The following is a 20,527-nucleotide window of genomic DNA, read 5'->3' as shown; positions in this document are numbered from 1 at the left end:
ACAGATAGTCCTTACTGCTATTAGCCCATAGAAACACATTGAATAACAGATAGTCCTTACTGCTATTAGCCCATAGAAACACATTGAATAACAGATAGTCCTTACTGCTATTAGCCCATAGAAACACATTGAATAACAGATAGTCCTTACTGCTATTAGCCCATAGAAACACATTGAATAACAGATAGTCCTTACTGCTATTAGCCCATAGAAACACATTGAATAACAGATAGTCCTTACTGCTATTAGCCCATAGAAACACATTGAATAACAGATAGTCCTTACTGCTATTAGCCCATAGAAACACATTGAATAACAGATAGTCCTTACTGCTATTAGCCCATAGAAACACATTGAATAACAGATAGTCCTTACTGCTATTAGCCCATAGAAACACATTGAATAACAGATAGTCCTTACTGCTATTAGCCCATAGAAACACATTGAATAACAGATAGTCCTTACTGCTATTAGCCCATAGAAACACATTGAATAACAGATAGTCCTTACTGCTATTAGCCCATAGAAACACATTGAATAACAGATAGTCCTTACTGCTATTAGCCCATAGAAACACATTGAATAACAGATAGTCCTTACTGCTATTAGCCCATAGAAACACATTGAATAACAGATAGTCCTTACTGCTATTAGCCCATAGAAACACATTGAATAACAGATAGTCCTTACTGCTATTAGCCCATAGAAACACATTGAATAACAGATAGTCCTTACTGCTATTAGCCCATAGAAACACATTGAATAACAGATAGTCCTTACTGCTATTAGCCCATAGAAACACATTGAATAACAGATAGTCCTTACTGCTATTAGCCCATAGAAACACATTGAATAACAGATAGTCCTTACTGCTATTAGCCCATAGAAACACATTGAATAACAGATTCATACATTGAAAAACAGATAGTAAAAAACAAATCTGAAGGAAGTTTGTTTTGAAGTGTCTGATATCGCAGAGATGTAAGAAAGATTAGACGCTAAACTACTTCCATTAACGTTTTTAACTGCTACCGGGCTACCTTCATGACAGTCTACTGAGGCTTCTGGGAAATACACGCAACAGGTTTTTTTTTAAATCATCTGAGTGGTAGATCTCCGCTTGCTTTTTGACTCCGAAGGTGACCTTGACTCCGAAGGTGACCTTGACACCGAAAAGGTTGGTGACCATTGCTCTGACTTATGACCAGAGTCAAATCCAGCATATTGCCTCTTTATAATGTCCCCAATATGTTCCAGGGTCACCCTGTAAAACAACACCTATCATACTACTACGACCCTGTAAAACAACACCTATCATACTACTATGACTGACCCTGTAAAACAACACCTATCATACTACTATGACTGACCCTGTAAAACAACACCTATCATACTACTATGACTGACCCTGTAAAACAACACCTATCATACTACTATGACCGACCCTGTAAAACAACACCTATCATACTACTATGACTGACCCTGTAAAACAACACCTATCATACTACTATGACTGACCCTGTAAAACAACACCTATCATACTACTATGACTGACCCTGTAAAACAACACCTATCATACTACTACGACCCTGTAAAACAACACCTATCATACTACTATGACTGACCCTGTAAAACAACACCTATCATACTACTATGACCGACCCTGTAAAACAACACCTATCATACTACTATGACTGACCCTGTAAAACAACACCTATCATACTACTATGACCGACCCTGTAAAACACCTACACTACTATCATAAAACTACACCTATCATACTACTATGACCCTGTAAAACAACACCTATCATACTACTATGACCCTGTAAAACAACACCTATCATACTACTATGACTGACCCTGTAAAACAACACCTATCATACTACTATGACTGACCCTGTAAAACAACACCTATCATACTACTATGACTGACCCTGTAAAACAACACCTATCATACTACTATGACTGACCCTGTAAAACAACACCTATCATACTACTATGACTGACCCTGTAAAACAACACCTATCATACTACTATGACTGACCCTGTAAAACAACACCTATCATACTACTATGACCCTGTAAAACAACACCTATCATACTACTATGACTGACCCTGTAAAACAACACCTATCATACTACTATGACCGACCCTGTAAAACAACACCTATCATACTACTATGACCCTGTAAAACAACACCTATCATACTACTATGACTGACCCTGTAAAACAACACCTATCATACTACTATGACCGACCCTGTAAAACAACACCTATCATACTACTATGACCCTGTAAAACAACACCTATCATACTACTATGACTGACCCTGTAAAACAACACCTATCATACTACTATGACTGACCCTGTAAAACAACACCTATCATACTACTATGACCGACCCTGTAAAACAACACCTATCATACTACTATGACCCTGTAAAACAACACCTATCATACTACTATGACTGACCCTGTAAAACAACACCTATCATACTACTATGACTGACCCTGTAAAACAACACCTATCATACTACTATGACCGACCCTGTAAAACAACACCTATCATACTACTATGACTGACCCTGTAAAACAACACCTATCATACTACTATGACCCTGTAAAACAACACCTATCATACTACTATGACTGACCCTGTAAAACAACACCTATCATACTACTATGACTGACCCTGTAAAACAACACCTATCATACTACTATGACTGACCCTGTAAAACAACACCTATCATACTACTATGACTGACCCTGTAAAACAACACCTATCATACTACTATGACTGACCCTGTAAAACAACACCTATCATACTACTATGACTGACCCTGTAAAACAACACCTATCATACTACTATGACCGACCCTGTAAAACAACACCTATCATACTACTATGATACTACTACTACTATGACTGACCCTGTAAAACAACACCTATCATACTACTATGACTGACCCTGTAAAACAACACCTATCATACTACTATGACTGACCCTGTAAAACAACACCTATCATACTACTATGACTGACCCTGTAAAACAACACCTATCATACTACTATGACTGACCCTGTAAAACAACACCTATCATACTACTGTGACCAACCCTGTAAAACAACACCTATCATACTACTATGACCCTGTAAAACAACACCTATCATACTACTATGACTGACCCTGTAAAACAACACCTATCATACTACTATGACTGACCCTGTAAAACAACACCTATCATACTACTATGACTGACCCTGTAAAACAACACCTATCATACTACTATGACTGACCCTGTAAAACAACACCTATCATACTACGATGACTGACCCTGTAAAACAGCACCTATCATACTACTATGACTGACCCTGTAAAACAGCACCTATCATACTACTATGACTGACCCTGTAAAACAACACATTTCACTGCTCCAGTCCGCTGTGTGAGAATAAAACACACACATATATATAAATTAGATAAATTCATTAAAAAGATTAATAATAATAATAATAATAATAATATAGATTATATATATATATATATCTGTGACCAAAAGAGAGGATATGGATTTCTGAGCCTGTAGAAACCAAAGTAACAAACTGACAGGATGTCTGGACCTTGATGGCAGCAGGTAGTAAATAAGAATGTGTTCTTAAAATGACTTGCCTCGTTAAATAATATATAAATGGTACAGATAGAGATTGTATTGCGTTGTCGATATAAGAGTCGATGGTGTAGTCCTGATTCAGGCCGTTATCTTATTCCGTTACTCTGATGGACCAAAGACTCCTAATTTATTCAATAGTTGGATAACGAACCTTGAAGCTTTTTTTTAATTTTTTATTTTATTAAGAAAAAAAAACTACAACAAAACAACTCTTAACAATGTCCAGTCTATTTGATACAAGACCCTTCACATTTCACAGCATCATATTCACAAGTCTTCAAAAAAAACGAGTCACGTCTGTAAAAACTACAACTTCAATGTGAAGGCATATGTTGTCCAAACACACATCAACCGGGTACATTGAAGGACAATATGTCATAGCACAGCCCACTGGGTTATATCCAATACTCTGGCGCTTTAACAACAATTTGTTTTTTAAATCACACTGTTCAGTCACATGTTGTTAAAAACCCCCTGGTGAATAAGGTTGGTGTAGGTGGCACTGGTTTGGCAGAATATCGACAGACTGTTAAAAACCCCCTGGTGAATAAGGTCGGTGTAGGTGGCACTGGTTTGGCAGAGTATCGACAGACTGTTAAAAACCCCCTGGTGAATAAGGTTGGTGTAGGTGGCACTGGTTTGGCAGAATATCGACAGACTGTTAAAAACCCCCTGGTGAATAAGGTTGGTGTAGGTGGCACTGGTTTGGCAGAATATCGACAGACTGTTAAAAACCCCCTGGTGAATAAGGTTGGTGTAGGTGGCACTGGTTTGGCAGAATATCGACAGACTGTTAAAAACCCCCTGGTGAATAAGGTTGGTGTAGATGGCACTGGTTTGGCAGAATATCGACAGACTGTTAAAAACCCCCTGGTGAATAAGGTTGGTGTAGGTGGCACTGGTTTGGCAGAATATCGACAGACTGTTAAAAACCCCCTGGTGAATAAGGTTGGTGTAGGTGGCACTGGTTTGGCAGAATATCGACAGACTGTTAAAACCCCCTGGTGAATAAGGTTGGTGTAGGTGGCACTGGTTTGGCAGAATATCGACAGACTGTTAAAAACCCCCTGGTGAATAAGGTTGGTGTAGGTGGCACTGGTTTGGCAGAATATCGACAGACTGTTAAAAACCCCCTGGTGAATAAGGTTGGTGTAGGTGGCACTGGTTTGGCAGAATATCGACAGACTGTTAAAAACCCCCTGGTGAATAAGGTTGGTGTAGGTGGCACTGGTTTGGCAGAATATCGACAGACTGTTAAAAACCCCCTGGTGAATAAGGTTGGTGTAGGTGGCACTGGTTTGGCAGAATATCGACAGACTGTTAAAAACCCCCTGGTGAATAAGGTTGGTGTAGATGGCACTGGTTTGGCAGAATATCGACAGACTGTTAAAAACCCCCTGGTGAATAAGGTTGGTGTAGGTGGCACTGGTTTGGCAGAATATCGACAGACTGTTAAAAACCCCTGGTGAATAAGGTTGGTGTAGGTGGCACTGGTTTGGCAGAATATCCAGACTGTTAAAAACCCCTGGTGAATAAGGTTGGTGTAGGTGGCACTGGTTTGGCAGAATATCGACAGACTGTTAAAAACCCCTGGTGAATAAGATTGGTGTGGGTGGCACTGGTTTGGCAGAATATCGACAGACTGTTAAAAACCCCTGGTGAATAAGGTTGGTGTAAAAATATCCCTGGTGAATAAGGTTGGTGTAGGTGGCACTGGTTTGGCAGAATATCGACAGACTGTTAAAACCCCCTGGTGAATAAGGTTGGTGTAGGTGGCACTGGTTTGGCAGAATATCGACAGACTGTTAAAAACCCCCTGGTGAATAAGGTTGGTGTAGGTGGCACTGGTTTGGCAGAGTATCGACAGACTGTTAAAACCCCCCTGGTGAATAAGGTTGGTGTAGGTGGCACTGGTTTGGCAGAATATCGACAGACTGTTAAAAACCCCCTGGTGAATAAGGTTGGTGTAGGTGGCACTGGTTTGGCAGAATATCGACAGACTTGCAATTTCCAACCAATACGAAAAGGAGGGAAAACCTGGCATCAAAGATTTTCTAAAAGGTGACAAGATAATCAAGGGCCTGTGTAGAAGGAATAATAAGGCATACTTTTAGAAACGGATGACTCTTTGCTGTAGGTGTCAGTGGCAGTCAGACCCTCACCCTTTACAGTGGGGGAGTTCTCTGTGCCGGGTCCACTCAGAGGGATACGTCTCCTTTTACACACCAGGGCCCCAGAGTCAGCTTTCTCCAGGCCCGGCGTGGAAGACTGAGTATCAGTCCACGTTGAAGCTATGTTACCAACACTACTGCCGTTGATCTCTTCCCCCTGAGCCTTGTCTTTGTCAGGCACAGACAGCTGGTCCTCTGGGAACCCAGTGGGGCTGGGTCTAGGGGACCACGGCAGGCCCGTGGTCACCTTTCTCTGGTAAGATCCTCTAGAGCCCCACCCTGCTGCCATGGAAGTGAAAGGAGAGTCTGGGTAGTAGGTGAGAGCGTGGGAGTTCTGTAGAGGCAGGGATTTAATCCCGTAAGGGAGCAGGCTGCTAGAGTAGTCCCCTTCATAGGAACTGAGATCCAGTTTGTTGGGGCCAGCTCCTCCCTGTTGCATGGAGATAAACCACCTCTGGGAGGCGCTGTCCTCTGGCTGAGGGGAGAAGAGACTGTTGGTCTGGGGTACTGTCCTCTCGCTGTTGTAGAAGCGGTTCTGGGGCAGGTTGTTGATGACCTGGTCCTGGAAGAAAGGTTGCATGGCGTAGCGAGCACCTGGGACGATCTGGTGGGAGCCGGTGGGGGAGGGGGTCAGTCGGTCACCCTCTGGAGCTGTGTACATCCTAGAATATCATAGGAGAAGAGAGATGTACACTGAGTGTATAAAACATTAAGGACACCTGCTCTATCCATGACACAGACTGACCAGGTGAATCCAGGTGAAAGCTGTTATCACTTAATGATTTCACCTGTTAAATCCACGTCAATCAATGTAGATGAAGGGGAGGAGACAGGTTAACAAATTATGTTTAAGCCTTGAGACAATTGAGACACGGATTGTGTCTGTGTGCCGTTCAGAGGGCGAATGGGGCAAGACAAAAGATTCAAGGGGCTTTGAATGCGGTATGGTAGTAGGTGCCAGAGCCACGCCAGCCACTGCAGGGGTTTTCCCACTCAACAGTTTCCTGTGTGTATCAAGAATGGTCCAGAAACACAAAGGACAGTGTACACGGGCCAGCCTCCCTGTGGAACGCTTTCGACACCTTGTAGAGTACGTGCCAGCCTCCCTGTGGAACGCTTTCGACACCTTGTAGAGTCCGGGCCAGCCTCCCTGTGGAACGCTTTCGACACCTTGTAGAGTCCGGGCCAGCCTCCCTGTGGAACGCTTTCGACACCTTGTAGAGTCCGGGCCAGCCTCCCTGTGGAACGCTTTCGACACCTTGTAGAGTCCGGGCCAGCCTCCCTGTGGAACGCTTTCGACACCTTGTAGAGTCCGGGCCAGCCTCCCTGTGGAACGCTTTCGACACCTTGTAGAGTCCGGGCCAGCCTCCCTGTGGAACGCTTTCGACACCTTGTAGAGTCCGGGCCAGCCTCCCTGTGGAATGCTTTCGACACCTTGTAGAGTCCGGGCCAGCCTCCCTGTGGAACGCTTTCGACACCTTGTAGAGTCCGTGCCAGCCTCCCTGTGGAACGCTTTCGACACCTTGTAGAGTCCGGGCCAGCCTCCCTGTGGAACGCTTTCGACACCTTGTAGAGTCCGGGCCAGCCTCCCTGTGGAACGCTTTCGACACCTTGTAGAGTCTATGCTCTGACGAATTGAGGGGCTGGTGTTGCAGGCAAATGGGGGCTGCAACGCAATATTAGGAAGGTGTTCTTAATGTTTTGTACACTCGGTGTATAAGGAAATGTGACAGGGATAAGACATCCTGCAAAAAAAAAAAACTTTGTTGTGTAACGGTCATTTGTAAGTGAATATCAATGTGGCGGAAACATTAAAGATGCTCACGAATCATAGTTATCCCTGAATCCTTTTGCAAACGGGTTGTGGTCAATTTTCAGTTGTGTGATCTATGGAAAAAGAGAGTAGCAATTAGAAAATGGAGTTATAATGAGATAAAGGGTTGAGAGAGAGAGAGAGAGAGAGAGAGAGAGAGAGAGCAGAGAGAGAGAGAGAGAGCAGGGAGAGAGAGAGAGCAGGGAGAGAGAGAGAGCAGGGGGAGAGGACAGAGAGAGAGCAGGGGGGGAGAGGAGAGAGAGCAGAGCAGGGGGAGAGGACAGAGAGAGAGCGAGGCAGGGGAGAGCAGGGGGAGAGAAGAGGACAGAGAGAGAGAGAGAGGGGAGAGAACAGGGAGAGAGCAGGGGAGGGACAGAGAGAGAGCGAGAGAGGGGAGAGGACAGAGAGAGAGCAGAGCAGGGGAGAGAACAGAGAGAGAGAGAGAGAGAGAGCAGAGGGAGAGGACAGGGAGAGAGAGAGAGCAGGGGGAGAGGACAGAGAGAGAGACAGGGAGAGAGCAGAGGGAGAGAGAGCAGGGAGAGGACAGAGAGAGAGAGACAGGGAGAGAGCAGAGGGAGAGGACAGAGAGAGAGAGAGAGCAGAGGGAGAGGACAGAGAGAGAGAGAACGATAGTGAAAGATGCATTCTTACATCGGTGTTCTGATAGGCCGTGACGGCTATAAACTGGTTCTCAGGGAAGGTGAAGGTCTGGGTCTTTGGGTCACTGCTCATGTCCTCCAAGCCCTCTGTCACCTCTACAATGTGTAGCTGCGGCTGATACTTATGAAGAGACTGAAGAACTATCATCTGTACACAGAGAAACCCAACAGGAAGTCAACGGAGAAGACTGTGGGCCAAATCCTGTACGGGTGCAGCAGGTAGGTAGCCTAGCGGTAAGAGCGTTGGACTAGTAACCGAAAGGTTGCTAGATCCAATCCCAGACCTAAATATCTGTCGTTGTGCCCCTGAACAAGGCAGGTAACCCACTGTTCCTAGGCCGTCATTGAAAATAAGAATGTGTTCTTAACTGACTTGCCTGGTTAAATAAAAGTCAAATAAATAATGACACATACCACTGACATCAATGCAAGTTTATGCGAACGTTTTCGGGATTATACTTAATAAAGATATCTATATGTATGGATGATCTTCATAATAATAACAATAAAATACATATGTTGTTTATTTTGTTTTGCATTTAAAACAATGAGCCTGGAAGTTACACATTAATAACCACAGTAGGATTTTTTTTTTTTTACGATGAAAATATTTCGTACATAAATCAATAAATTCCCAGGCTTATTAGAATATATTTATATTTCCTTAAAATGACCCCCCGTGCAGGTAGTATAAAAAAATGCATCACCTGTGCGCTGTTGTTACTGCCTCCTTTGTTGTTGGTGAGCTTCAGTTTGCCGAACGAGATCTCCTGTCTCATCCAATGTGCTCCCGTGTTGGGAGATTCAGGATGGACGTACATTTTGTTTCCTAAAGAAGGAGAAAAAAAAAATTATTTTTTAAATTTTAAAATACTTTTTTTTTTCAAAAAAGATTGTTTCATAATCGCTGTGGTTAATGTAAATCAAAACAACTATTTATAAATCTTTTATAATATTTCTATAAATATATATAATTTATCGGATCATACCCTGCATATTATTGTCCGCCTTTCCACAGGTGATCCATTTCCCGCCTTGGAACCTCCAGTGGTTGGGGTCCGCGAGCGTGACCTCCACAAACACGTTGTAATGAGCAGAGACATTCAGACCCATCAGGTTGAAACCCAGGAACGGGAACATGCGCCTGATAAACAACACAGGGATTCAAATGCGTGTTTGCGTATTTTTTTTTTAAATGTGCCAGATCTGGTGAGAATTTGAGAACAAAATTAATGTGTGGGTGGCGTTTCAGAGAATACAGTTTCACAACATCAAATATAAATACAATGTGGTGATTGGCATCCTTTTCAGTATTCATGCGCCTTTTCCGTATTTTAATGTATGAGAGAAGTTTCAGAGAATACAGTTTCACGACAACAAATATAAATACAATGTGATGATTGGCATCCTTTTCAGTATTCATGCGCCTTTTCCGTATTTTAATGTATGAGAGAAGTTTCAGAGAATACAGTTTCACGACAACAAATATAAATACAATGTGATGATTGGCATCCTTTTCAGTATTCAGGCGCCTTTTCCGTATTTTAATGTATGAGAGAAGTTTCAGAGAATACAGTTTCACGACAGTATGAAAACACACTCGGCACGCGCCGAACCGAAGCAGCTTTATCCGCTGGCCACGTCGCACTCACCTGCCCTGTTTGGTGATAATCATCTCGGTCTGATGACGGTGGAACCTGAGCCAGAGAGGCCGGTTACAGAGGTAGACCTGAGCCCTCACCCCCGTGCCCGAGGGTAGGGGCACCGAGCCGAGCCCGGAGCCGGTGCTGTATGGAGGGTAGAGACACCCACCCTGTCCTAACTGGTAGGCCGAGCCGAACTGATTGCGCCCCGCCGAGGAGAATCCCGTGGGAGGCAACACCGAGCTGAAGTGAAGCGATGTCGAATATCTGGATCCACCGGAACCCGTGTAAACGGTACCGGACTGAGAATAAGGAAATAACGAACACGGACTCGCCATGTCTCCAGTTTGCTTGGATGGGGGTGAGATATAATAGCGGTCTGGCCCCAGTCCGTCGGTGTATCGGCTAGCGCTGCCGGCCATAGCCGGGTCATCAGCACCCACCACCGGGGACTTTCTCCTCTCCTCCGGGCGAGGGGCGTCCTTGGGGGAAGGAAAGGTGTTGCTCTCTCCCTCTCCGAGCATGGTGGTTCTTTTGTCAGGTAAGATTAAATGTTATTCGGTCCCACGGTCTTCTTTTTTTCTTCCAATTTCTTCTCCGGGGCTTCTGTCAGAAGGGTTGGAGACGCACCGGAACCAGGGATCTTCTTGAAAAGTTCTGCATCTTTTGGAGAAATAAAAGTACAATATTATTATTTTTTATTTTAAGTATATCCAAAATATCCCAATTAGAATCGCATAGGCTATAGACCGATACTCTCAAACGGGCTAACTGGCTATAGGCTACTGTAAATGAAGAGGCAGGGAAGTCCTCCTGCCCGTCTGGCTGGCCGTGTGCACTGAGTTACCACTGTGTAAACTGACGAGCTGCTCCCCTGTGATAACCTGCACGGGTGATTACGTGATTCCCGTTTCACACTCCCAATTTGCTGTGAAGGCCATGGGTGTGGCTTTTAGGATGGATCGTGATAGATGGCTCAGTCCACATATATTTACCCTGTTTTGGGGGGTGTGATATTTAACTGATAAAAAAAAGTCAGTTTAAATGTTTTAGTTCATACAAAATGTTACTGCGCAGTAAAGGCTGATAGTGAAACGTTAAGCTACACTACATCTCCCAGATAAGGACCTATCAGAGAGGCGTGAGTTTTATTCTGCTCTGTACATTTAAATATAATAAAGGAGTAACCTACTTCTCCTGGCCTATATTTAGCTTTTTATTATTATTATTATACATTTTATTCATTTAGCAGACGGTCTTATTCAAAGTGACTTACAGTCAGTGTATTTATCTACAGATAGCTAGACGGGACAACCTCATACCACAGTCAGTACATTCATCTACAGATAGCTAGACTAGCATTCATCTACAGATAGCTAGAGATATCACAGTCAGTACATTCATCTACAGATAGCTAGGTGGGACAACCTCATATCACAGTCAGTCAGTACATTCATCTACAGATAGCTAGACAGACATTCATCTACAGATGGGTGGGACAACCTATATCACAGTCAGTACATTCATCTACAGATAGCTAGACAGGACAACCTCATATCACAGTCAGTACATTCATCTACAGATAGCTACATTCATCTACAGACTAGACGGACAACCTCATATCACAGTCAGTACATTCATCTACAGATAGCTAGACGGGACAACCTCATATCACAGTCAGTACATTCATCTACAGATGGGTGGGACAACCTCATATCACAGTCACAGTCAGTACATTCATCTACAGATAGCTAGACGGACAACCAGATCATATCACAGTCACAGTCAGTACATTCATCTACAGATAGCTAGACTCATATCACAGTCAGTACATTCATCTACAGATGGGTGGGACAACCACATATCACAGTCAGTACATTCATCTACAGATAGCTAGACGGGACAACCTCATATCACAGTCAGTACATTCATCTACAGATGGGTGGGACAACCTCATATCACAGTCAGTACATTCATTTAGCTACAGATAGCTAGATAGCTAGGGACAACCTCATATCACAGTCACAGTCAGTACATTCATCTACAGATAGCTAGGTGGGACAACCTCATACCACAGTCACAGTCAGTACATTCATCTACAGATAGCTAGACGGGACAACCTCATATCACAGTCACAGTCAGTACATTCATCTACAGATAGCTAGACGGGACAACCTCATATCACAGTCACAGTCAGTACATTCATCTACAGATAGCTAGACGGGACAACCTCATACCACAGTCATAGTCAGTACATTTGTCCTCAATAAAGTAGTTATGAGTAAGGTCAGAGTTAGTAAAGTGGTGGGGGGACGGCACGGGGGGAGGGGGTCAAGTGAGAGTGTTAGTTCAACGAAAGTATTTTTTTCTACTTATATATGCAAACCTCTTGGAGTAAATGTTGTGTCTTTTTTGTTGTTGTAACATCCTAAATAAAACTGTACATCCAGGTTTCCCGTGCCCCCCCCCCCACACACACACACCTCCATATATCGCTAGTTATTTGTGTATTCCCGGCAGACAACGCTCATCGAACTATCTCTCTACAGCCCAATCAGGTCATTGATCGACAATTATCACGTCATTATAGAACCCTTCACTAAAGACATATAGGGACTTTACCTCCCCCGGACCCCACGGTATGTCTAAATGTTTGTTTAAGCTCTCTTCTCTGTCATATTGATTTATAATAGCAAGATGCTAACTAGAAAATTAGAACAATTTAATTACGGAGTAGCAATTCAATTGATAGCACTGATATTGTGTGGTAAAAATCCGTCTGTTAGACCTATACAGAGGAATTAGCTACGGTAAATTATTGCATGGCTTGACCATTTCTACCTTTCACTTGACAATTCGTTTTCTTGTAAACCACATGACAAATTGTATGAGATTTGTTTTCAGAAATGCCGAGACCTGGGGGTTTGTATAAAGGTGTGAAAACACTCTATGGAAAGTTGTCACCCTCATCGAAACAGACACTAGTATTATTTGTGCTCACGCTTTCCACGGTATTTCTCATGTAGCGCTACAGAATCAGGTTGACTTGTTATGTTCCCTGATATATTAAGTAGACCTGTAATGTTTTCAATTGATTTTTTTCTATTTAATTTTGTTAATCGTATTTTATTTTGTCTACATAATTATTAGTCTATAGAATAACCTAAACGGGTTGTTCAGACAATTATTAGATCATTTCATAAATTATTTTCCAAATAGTTTGTTTAGACTATGGCTAAAATTTAGTATATTTCCTTCAATTTTAAGAGAATTTAATTAATATATATTTTCACAATAAATTGAGAGTCATGAATTTGCATGAATTTCCAGAGAGATGAGTCTACGTTACAGTCCCACCGGACTGCCCTTTTGTGAACAGAGCTGGAAACGGTCAATTATCTTTCCGTTTGAAGAAGCCTGTGATGTGTCGCCGAACCGACAGCCCGCTGTAGGAACTGCTTTACAGATACAAACATATTGGTGTCGCAAAGCTCGGACTGCATTGAAGCAGCAGCGGTCGGTCAAATATAGTGCACTGATTTCACTGACAGAATATATATATATGCTCCTGCTAAATGACTTAAATGTATATATATATATATATTTTGTTTTTAAATGAAATTCTTAAAATATAATTTCTGTAACTTATCTTGTAACATATAGCCTACGAATTGTTAATGCATGAATCTATACCGATACATATGTTTAAATAGGATTAGTCTATTTATATAATATACAAATCAATAGAACAAACTTACCAATCTTGGTCCTTGTTTGGCCTACTTCGTTTTCAAATGAGGCTAATAAATAGACCTAATACATTTTTTTAAATACTAATATAGGCTGCAATTTGGAAATAAATAAATACCCGACATATCTTTTTTTTTGTTTTCAATCACAATAATAAAAATAAGAGCGATCGTTAATTTATAAGTATTTCAACGCATCTTCTCTCCTCTCCTTGTTTTGAAGGAGATGGTTAAAGTATGCGCTTATATGTCTACTGACTATAGGATCCTTTCTTGCGGTTCAGCTGCAACCGTCCCCCGTTTAGGAGCGCTCTCTTGTGTCGAAGTTGCGCACATAGCAGCCTCTTATTCATTTTAGCTTTCGATTCCCAAGAGCTACTGGGCAAGCAGAATATATACAGAATTATAGGCCTTCAACACGAGAAACACGCTGCCAGCAATAACGCAGGGTATGCTGTAGCGATTGCTTCACTCGGTGATACTCAATAGGGGCCCCCTAAATAGTCGTACAATTTCACGATTAATTGTAGTTGTGCTAGATTCTAGAACGTCGGAGCAGAACGGGAAAACACATTCACAGTAGTGGCAATGAGACGGCCAGGATGCTCCTCGCCAACTGATCAGGCGTATTTAGAGGCACAAACCTGCACATGACCGGGACTGACGTCCGTCCACGTCACATCGAACTGAAACACACCTTTACTGATGTGACGCATAATTAAATTAATTATCACACCAATCAACTACTTGGTACTTGATGTCTCTCTCACTCTCTATCTCTCTCAATTCAATGGGCTTTATTGGCATGGGCAACATATGTTTACATTGCCAAAGCAAGTGAAATATATAATAACAAAAGTGAAATGAACATTTAAAAATTAAAATTAAACATTACACTCCCAAAAGTTTCAAAGGAATAGAGACATTTAAAATGCTATATTATGTATATATACAGTGTTGTAAGGATGTGCAAAGTACAAAAAGGAAAATAAATAAACATAAATATGGGTTGTATTTACAATGGTGTTTGTTCTTCACTGGTTGCCCTTTTCTTGTTGCAACAGGTCACAAATCTTGCTGCTGTGATGTCACACTGTGGTATTTCACCCAGTAGATATGGGAGTTTATCAAAATTGGATTTGTTTTTTCGAATTCTTTGTGGGTCTGTGTAACCTGAGATGTCTTGATATATTTATTTAACAAGCATTTCCCTACACTCGCTTTAACATCCGCTAACCATGTGTAATGTGACAAATAACATTTGAATTGATTTTATTTTATAAACCAGTGGTCCATTGTATATGATGAGATGAGTGGCACAGATATTTTTTGTTTAGGTTAACTGTAGAATATGATTTTAGGAGACAGGGTAGTATCAGGGACATGGTTGATCCCTGCTGCCAATGGAGAAACTTCTAGAACTTTCTGATGGCCTTTTCCTGTTCAAAGACCAACAGATTGATGATGCTGTGAGTGGATCCCATCAAGATGAATAAATCAAATTAAATTGTATTTGTCACATGTTTTCCACATGTAAACAACATAAGTGGACTAACAGTGAAATGCTTAGTTTACAGGCCTTTCCCAACAATGCAGACATAAAAATAGAGAAATAACAGAAAAATAATAGCATGAGGAATACATTCACACTGAGTAACGATAACTTGGCTGTATACACAGGGTACTCGTACCGAGTTGATATGCTGGGGTATGAGGTAATATAATGGCTATATCCACGGGGTACTCGTACCGAGTTGATATGCTGGGGTATAATATGGCTATATACACGGGGTACTCGTACCGAGTTGATATGCTGGGGTATAACATGGATATATACACGGGGGAAACTCGTACCGAGTTGATATGCTGGGGTATGAGGTAATAACATGGCTATATACACGGGGTACTCGTACCGAGTTGATATGCTGAGGTATGAGGTAATAACATGGCTATATACACAGGGTATTCGTACCGAGTTGATATGCTGGGGTATGAGGTAATAACATGGCTATATACACGGGGTACTCGTACCAAGTTGATATGCTGGGGTATAACATGGCTACATACACGGGGTACTCGTACCGAGTTGATATGCTGGGGTATAACATGGCTATATACACGGGGTACTCGTACCGAGTTGATATGCTGGGTATGAGGTAATAACATGGCTATATACACGGGGTACTCGTACCGAGTTGATATGCTGGGGTATGAGGTAATAACATGGCTATATACACGGGGTACTCGTACCGAGTTGATATGCTGGGGTATGAGGTAATAACATGGCTATATACACGGGGTACTCGTACCGAGTTGATATGCTGAGGTATGAGGTAATAACATGGCTATATACACAGGGTACTCGTACTGAGTTGATATGCTGGGGTATGAGGTAATACCATGGCTGTATACACAGGGTACTAGTACTGAGTTGATATGCTGGGGTATGAGGTAATAACATGGCTATATACACGGGGTAACCACTAGGCCACCTGTCTCTAACCACTAGGCTACCTGTCTCTAACCACTAGGCTACCTGTCTCTAACCACTAGGCTACCTGTCTCTAACCACTAGGCTACCTGTCTCTAACTATGCTGGGCTACCTGAGGTAACCACTAGGCTACCTGTCTCTAACCACTAGGCTACTGAGTCTAACCATGCTAGGCTACCTGAGGTCTAACCACTGGCTATATACCTGGGTAACCACTAGGCTACCTGCTCTAACCACTAGGCTACCTGTCTCTAACCACTAGGCTACCTGTCTCTAACCACTAGGCTACCTGTCTCTAACCACTAGGCTACCTGTCTCTAACCACTAGGCTACCTGCTCTAACCACTAGGCTACCTGCTCTAACCACTAGGCTACCTGTCTCTAACTACTAGGCTACCTGTCTCTAACTACTAGGCTACCTGTCTCTAACCACTAGGCTACCTGCTCTAACCACTAGGCTACCTGTCTCTAACCACTAGGCTTCCTGTCTCTAACCACTAGGCTACCTGCCTCTAACCACTAGGCTACCTGTCTCTAACCACTAGGCTGCCTGTCTCTAACCACTAGGCTACCTGTCTCTAACCACTAGGCTACCTGTCTCTAACTACTAGGCTACCTGTCTCTAACTACTAGGCTACCTGTCTCTAACCACTAGGCTACCTGCTCTAACCACTAGGCTACCTGTCTCTAACCACTAGGCTTCCTGTCTCTAACCACTAGGCTACCTGCCTCTAACCACTAGGCTACCTGTCTCTAACCACTAGACTACCTGTCTCTAACCACTAGGCTACCTGTCTCTAACTACTAGGCCACCTGCTCTAACCACTAGGCTACCTGTCTCTAACCACTAGGCTACCTGTCTCTAACCACTATGCTACCTGCTCTAACCACTAGGCTGCCTGCCGCCCACTAGGCTACCTGCTCTAACCACTAGGCTACCTGTCTCTAACCACAAGTCTACCTGCTCTAACCACTAGACTACCTGTCTCTAACCACAAGTCTACCTGCTCTAACCACTAGTCTACCTGCTCTAACCACAAGTCTACCTGCTCTAACCACAAGTCTACCTGCTCTAACCACAAGTCTACCTGCTCTAACCACTAGTCTACCTGCCTCTAACCACTAGTCTACCTGCCTCTAACCACAAGTCTACCTGCTCTAACCACAAGTCTACCTGTCTCTAACCACAAGTCTACCTGCTCTAACCACTAGACTACCTGTCTCTAACCACAAGTCTACCTGCTCTAACCACTAGACTACCTGTCTCTAACCACAAGTCTACCTGCTCTAACCACAAGTCTACCTGTCTCTAACCACTAGACTACCTGTCTCTAACCACTAGGCTACCTGTCTCTAACCACTTTAGGCTACCTGCTCTAACCACTAGGCTACCTGTCTCTAACCACTAGGCTACCTGTCTCTAACCACTAGATCTACCTGCTCTAACCACTAGGCTGCCTGCCTATAAACATCCTACCTGAACTCTAACCACAGTCTACCTGTCTCTAACCACAAGTCTACCTGCTCTAACCACTGTCTACCTGCCTCTAACCACTAGTCTACCTGCCTCTAACCACAAGTCTACCTGCTCTAACCACAGTTAGGTCCCAATTTCAGGACTCTACCATCTGTTTTGATCTAACCACATTTCTTTTGTCTACCTGTCTCTAACCACAAGTCTACCTGCTCTAACCACTAGACTACCTGTCTCTAACCACAAGTCTACCTGCTCTAACCACTAGACTACCTGTCTCTAACCACAAGTCTACCTGCTCTAACCACAAGTCTACCTGCTCTAACCACTAGGCTACCTGTCTCTAACCTCTACCTGCCTCTAACCACTAGGCTACCTGTCTCTAACCACTAGGCTACCTGTCTCTAACCACAAGTCTACCTGCTCTAACCACTAGGCTACCTGTCTCTAACCACTAGGCTACCTGCCTCTAACCACAAGTCTACCTGCTCTAACCACTAGTCTACCTGCCTCTAACCACAAGTCTACCTGCTCTAACCACTAGGCTACCTGCTCTAACCACTAGGCTACCTGTCTCTAACCACTAGGCTACCTGCTCTAACCACTAGGCTACCTGTCTCTAACCACTAGGCTACCTGCTCTAACCACTAGGCTACCTGTCTCTAACCACTAGGCTACCTGTCTCTAACCACTAGGCTACCTGTCTCTAACCACTAGGCTACCTGTCTCTAACCACTAGGCTACCTGTCTCTAACCACTAGGCTACCTGTCTCTAACCACTAGGCTACCTGTCTCCACTAACCACTAGGCTACCACTGGCTACTCTCTAACCCTGTCTCTAACCACTAGGCTAGGCTACCTGTCTCTAACCACTAGGCTACCTGTCTCTCTAACCACTAGGCTACCTGTCTCTAACCACTAGGCTACCTGCTCTAACCACTAGGCTACCTGTCTCTAACCCTAGGCTACCTGTCTCTAACCACTAGGCTACCTGTCCACACTAGGCTACCTGTCTCTAACCCCTAGGCTACCTGTCTCTAACCACTAACCACTAGGCTACCTGTCTCTAACCACTAGGCTACCTGTCTCTAACCGCTAGGCTACCTGTCTCTAACTGCTAGGCTACCTATCTCTAACCACTAGGCTACCTGCTCTAACCACTAGGCTACCTGTCTCTAACCCCTAGGCTACCTGTCTCTAACCACTAACCACTAGGCTACCTGTCTCTAACCTCAAGGCTACCTGTCTCTAACCGCTAGGCTACCTGTCTCTAACCACTAGGCTACCTGCTCTAACCACTAGGCTACCTGTCTCTAACCCCTAGGCTACCTGTCTCTAACCACTAACCACTAGGCTACCTGTCTCTAACCCCTAGGCTACCTGTCTCTAACCACTAACCACTAGGCTACCTGTCTCTAACCACTAGGCTACCTGTCTCTAACCACTAACCACTAGGCTACCTGCCGCCCACTAGGCTACTAGGCAAGTCTTATTTACAGTGACGGCCTACCCCGGTCTACCTCAGCCTACCTTGGCCTACCCCGGTCTACCTCGGCCTACCCAGCCTACCTCGGCCTACCCGGTCTACCTCGGCCTACCCCGGTCTACCTCAGCCTACCTCGGCCTACCTCGGCCTACCCGGTCTACCTCGGCCTACCCAGTCTACCTCAGTCTACCTCGGTCTACCTCGGCCTACCCTGGTCTACCCCAGTCTACCTCAGTCTACCTCGGCCTACCTGGTCTACCTCGGCCTACCTGGTCTACCTCGGCCTACCCGGTCTACCTCGGCCTACCTGGTCTACCTGGTCTACCTCAGTCTACCTGGTCTACCTGGTCTACCTCGGCCTACCTGGTCTACCTCGGCCTACCTGGTCTACCTCGGCCTACCTGGTCTACCTCGGCCTACCTGGTCTACCTGGTCTACCTCGGCCTACCTGGTCTACCTCTACCTGGTCTACCTGGTCTACCTACCCGGTCTACCTGGTCTACCTGGTCTACCTCGGCCTACCTGGTCTACCTGGTCTACCTCGGCCTACCTGGTCTACCTGGTCTACCTGGCCTACCTGGTCTACCTGGTCTACCTGGTCTACCTGGTCTACCTGGTCTACCTGGTCTACCTGGTCTACCTCGGCCTACCTGGTCTACCTGGTCTACCTCGGCCTACCCGGTCTACCTGGTCTACCTGGTCTACCTCGGCCTACCTGGTCTACCTGGTCTACCTCAGTCTACCTGGTCTACCTGGTCTACCTGGTCTACCTCGGCCTACCTGGTGGTCTACCTACCTCGGCCTACCTGGTCTACCTGGTCTACCTGGTCTACCTGGTCTACCTCGGCCTACCTGGTCTACCTGGTCTACCTGGTCTACCTGGTCTACCTCGGCCTACCTGGTCTACCTCGGCCTACCTGGTCTACCTGGTCTACCTGGTCTACCTGGTCTACCTCGGTCTACCTGGTCTACCTGGTCTACCTGGTCTACCTCGGTCTACCTGGTCTACCTTGGCCTACCTCGGTCTACCTGGTCTACCTGGTCTACCTGGTCTACCTCGGCCTACCCGGTCTACCTGGTCTACCTGGTCTACCTCGGCCTACCTGGTCTACCTGGTCCTCGGCCTACCTGGTCTACCTCGGCCTACCTGGTCTACCTGGTCTACCTCGGCCTACCTGGTCTACCTCGGTCTACCTGGTCTACCTCGGCCTACCTGGTCTACCTGGTCTACCTGGTCTACCTGGTCTACCTGGTCTACCTGGTCTACCTACCTGGTCTACCTGGTCTACCTGGTCTACCTGGTCTACCTCGGCCTACCTGGTCTACCTCGGCCTACCCCAGTCTACCTCAGTCTACCTCTCCCTACCTC

At 44.5% G+C, this 20,527-nt stretch overlaps 2 protein-coding genes and 1 long non-coding RNA gene across 5 annotated transcripts; 1 reads left to right on the top strand and 2 right to left on the bottom strand.

The window, feature by feature from the left end:
* Positions 1 to 3,689: 3,689 nt before the first annotated feature.
* LOC127928150 (uncharacterized) lies at positions 3,690 to 5,736 on the top strand. Its single transcript, XM_052515237.1, has 5 exons — positions 3,690 to 3,707; positions 4,053 to 4,223; positions 4,290 to 4,487; positions 4,685 to 5,014; positions 5,434 to 5,736. The coding sequence occupies exons 1-5, from the start codon at positions 3,690 to 3,692 to the stop codon at positions 5,734 to 5,736; spliced, it is 1,020 nt and encodes a 339-aa protein (XP_052371197.1).
* Positions 5,709 to 14,217, bottom strand: LOC118382347 (eomesodermin-like). 2 transcript variants are annotated; one of them, XM_052515245.1, is made up of 7 exons: positions 13,716 to 14,217; positions 9,967 to 10,620; positions 9,304 to 9,458; positions 9,022 to 9,143; positions 8,307 to 8,462; positions 7,668 to 7,729; positions 5,709 to 6,504 (listed from the first exon to the last, which is right to left on the bottom strand). In XM_052515245.1, the coding sequence occupies exons 2-7, from the start codon at positions 10,479 to 10,481 to the stop codon at positions 5,745 to 5,747; spliced, it is 1,770 nt and encodes a 589-aa protein (XP_052371205.1). In that variant the 5' UTR covers positions 10,482 to 10,620; positions 13,716 to 14,217; the 3' UTR covers positions 5,709 to 5,744. The 2 variants fall into 2 exon arrangements, with proteins under 2 accessions (XP_052371205.1, XP_052371204.1); XM_052515244.1 differs by lacking the exon at positions 13,716 to 14,217 and having other exon boundaries at positions 9,967 to 10,843.
* Positions 14,218 to 16,197: 1,980 nt separating this feature from the next.
* On the bottom strand, positions 16,198 to 18,621 carry LOC127928165 (uncharacterized). Of its 2 annotated transcripts, none has more exons than XR_008130747.1 (3): positions 18,578 to 18,621; positions 18,286 to 18,460; positions 16,198 to 16,286 (listed from the first exon to the last, which is right to left on the bottom strand). It is a non-coding gene; the product is annotated as an uncharacterized LOC127928165 (long non-coding RNA). The 2 variants fall into 2 exon arrangements; XR_008130746.1 differs by lacking the exon at positions 16,198 to 16,286 and adding an exon at positions 16,426 to 16,531.
* Between the last annotated feature and the right edge of the window lie 1,906 nt (positions 18,622 to 20,527).

The sequence above is a fragment of the Oncorhynchus keta genome, unplaced genomic scaffold (assembly GCF_023373465.1).
Source record: "Oncorhynchus keta strain PuntledgeMale-10-30-2019 unplaced genomic scaffold, Oket_V2 Un_scaffold_2224_pilon_pilon, whole genome shotgun sequence".
NCBI lineage: Eukaryota > Metazoa > Chordata > Actinopteri > Salmoniformes > Salmonidae > Oncorhynchus > Oncorhynchus keta.
Note: the sequence above shows the minus strand (reverse complement) of the source record. Positions and strands in the feature narration are given on the sequence as shown.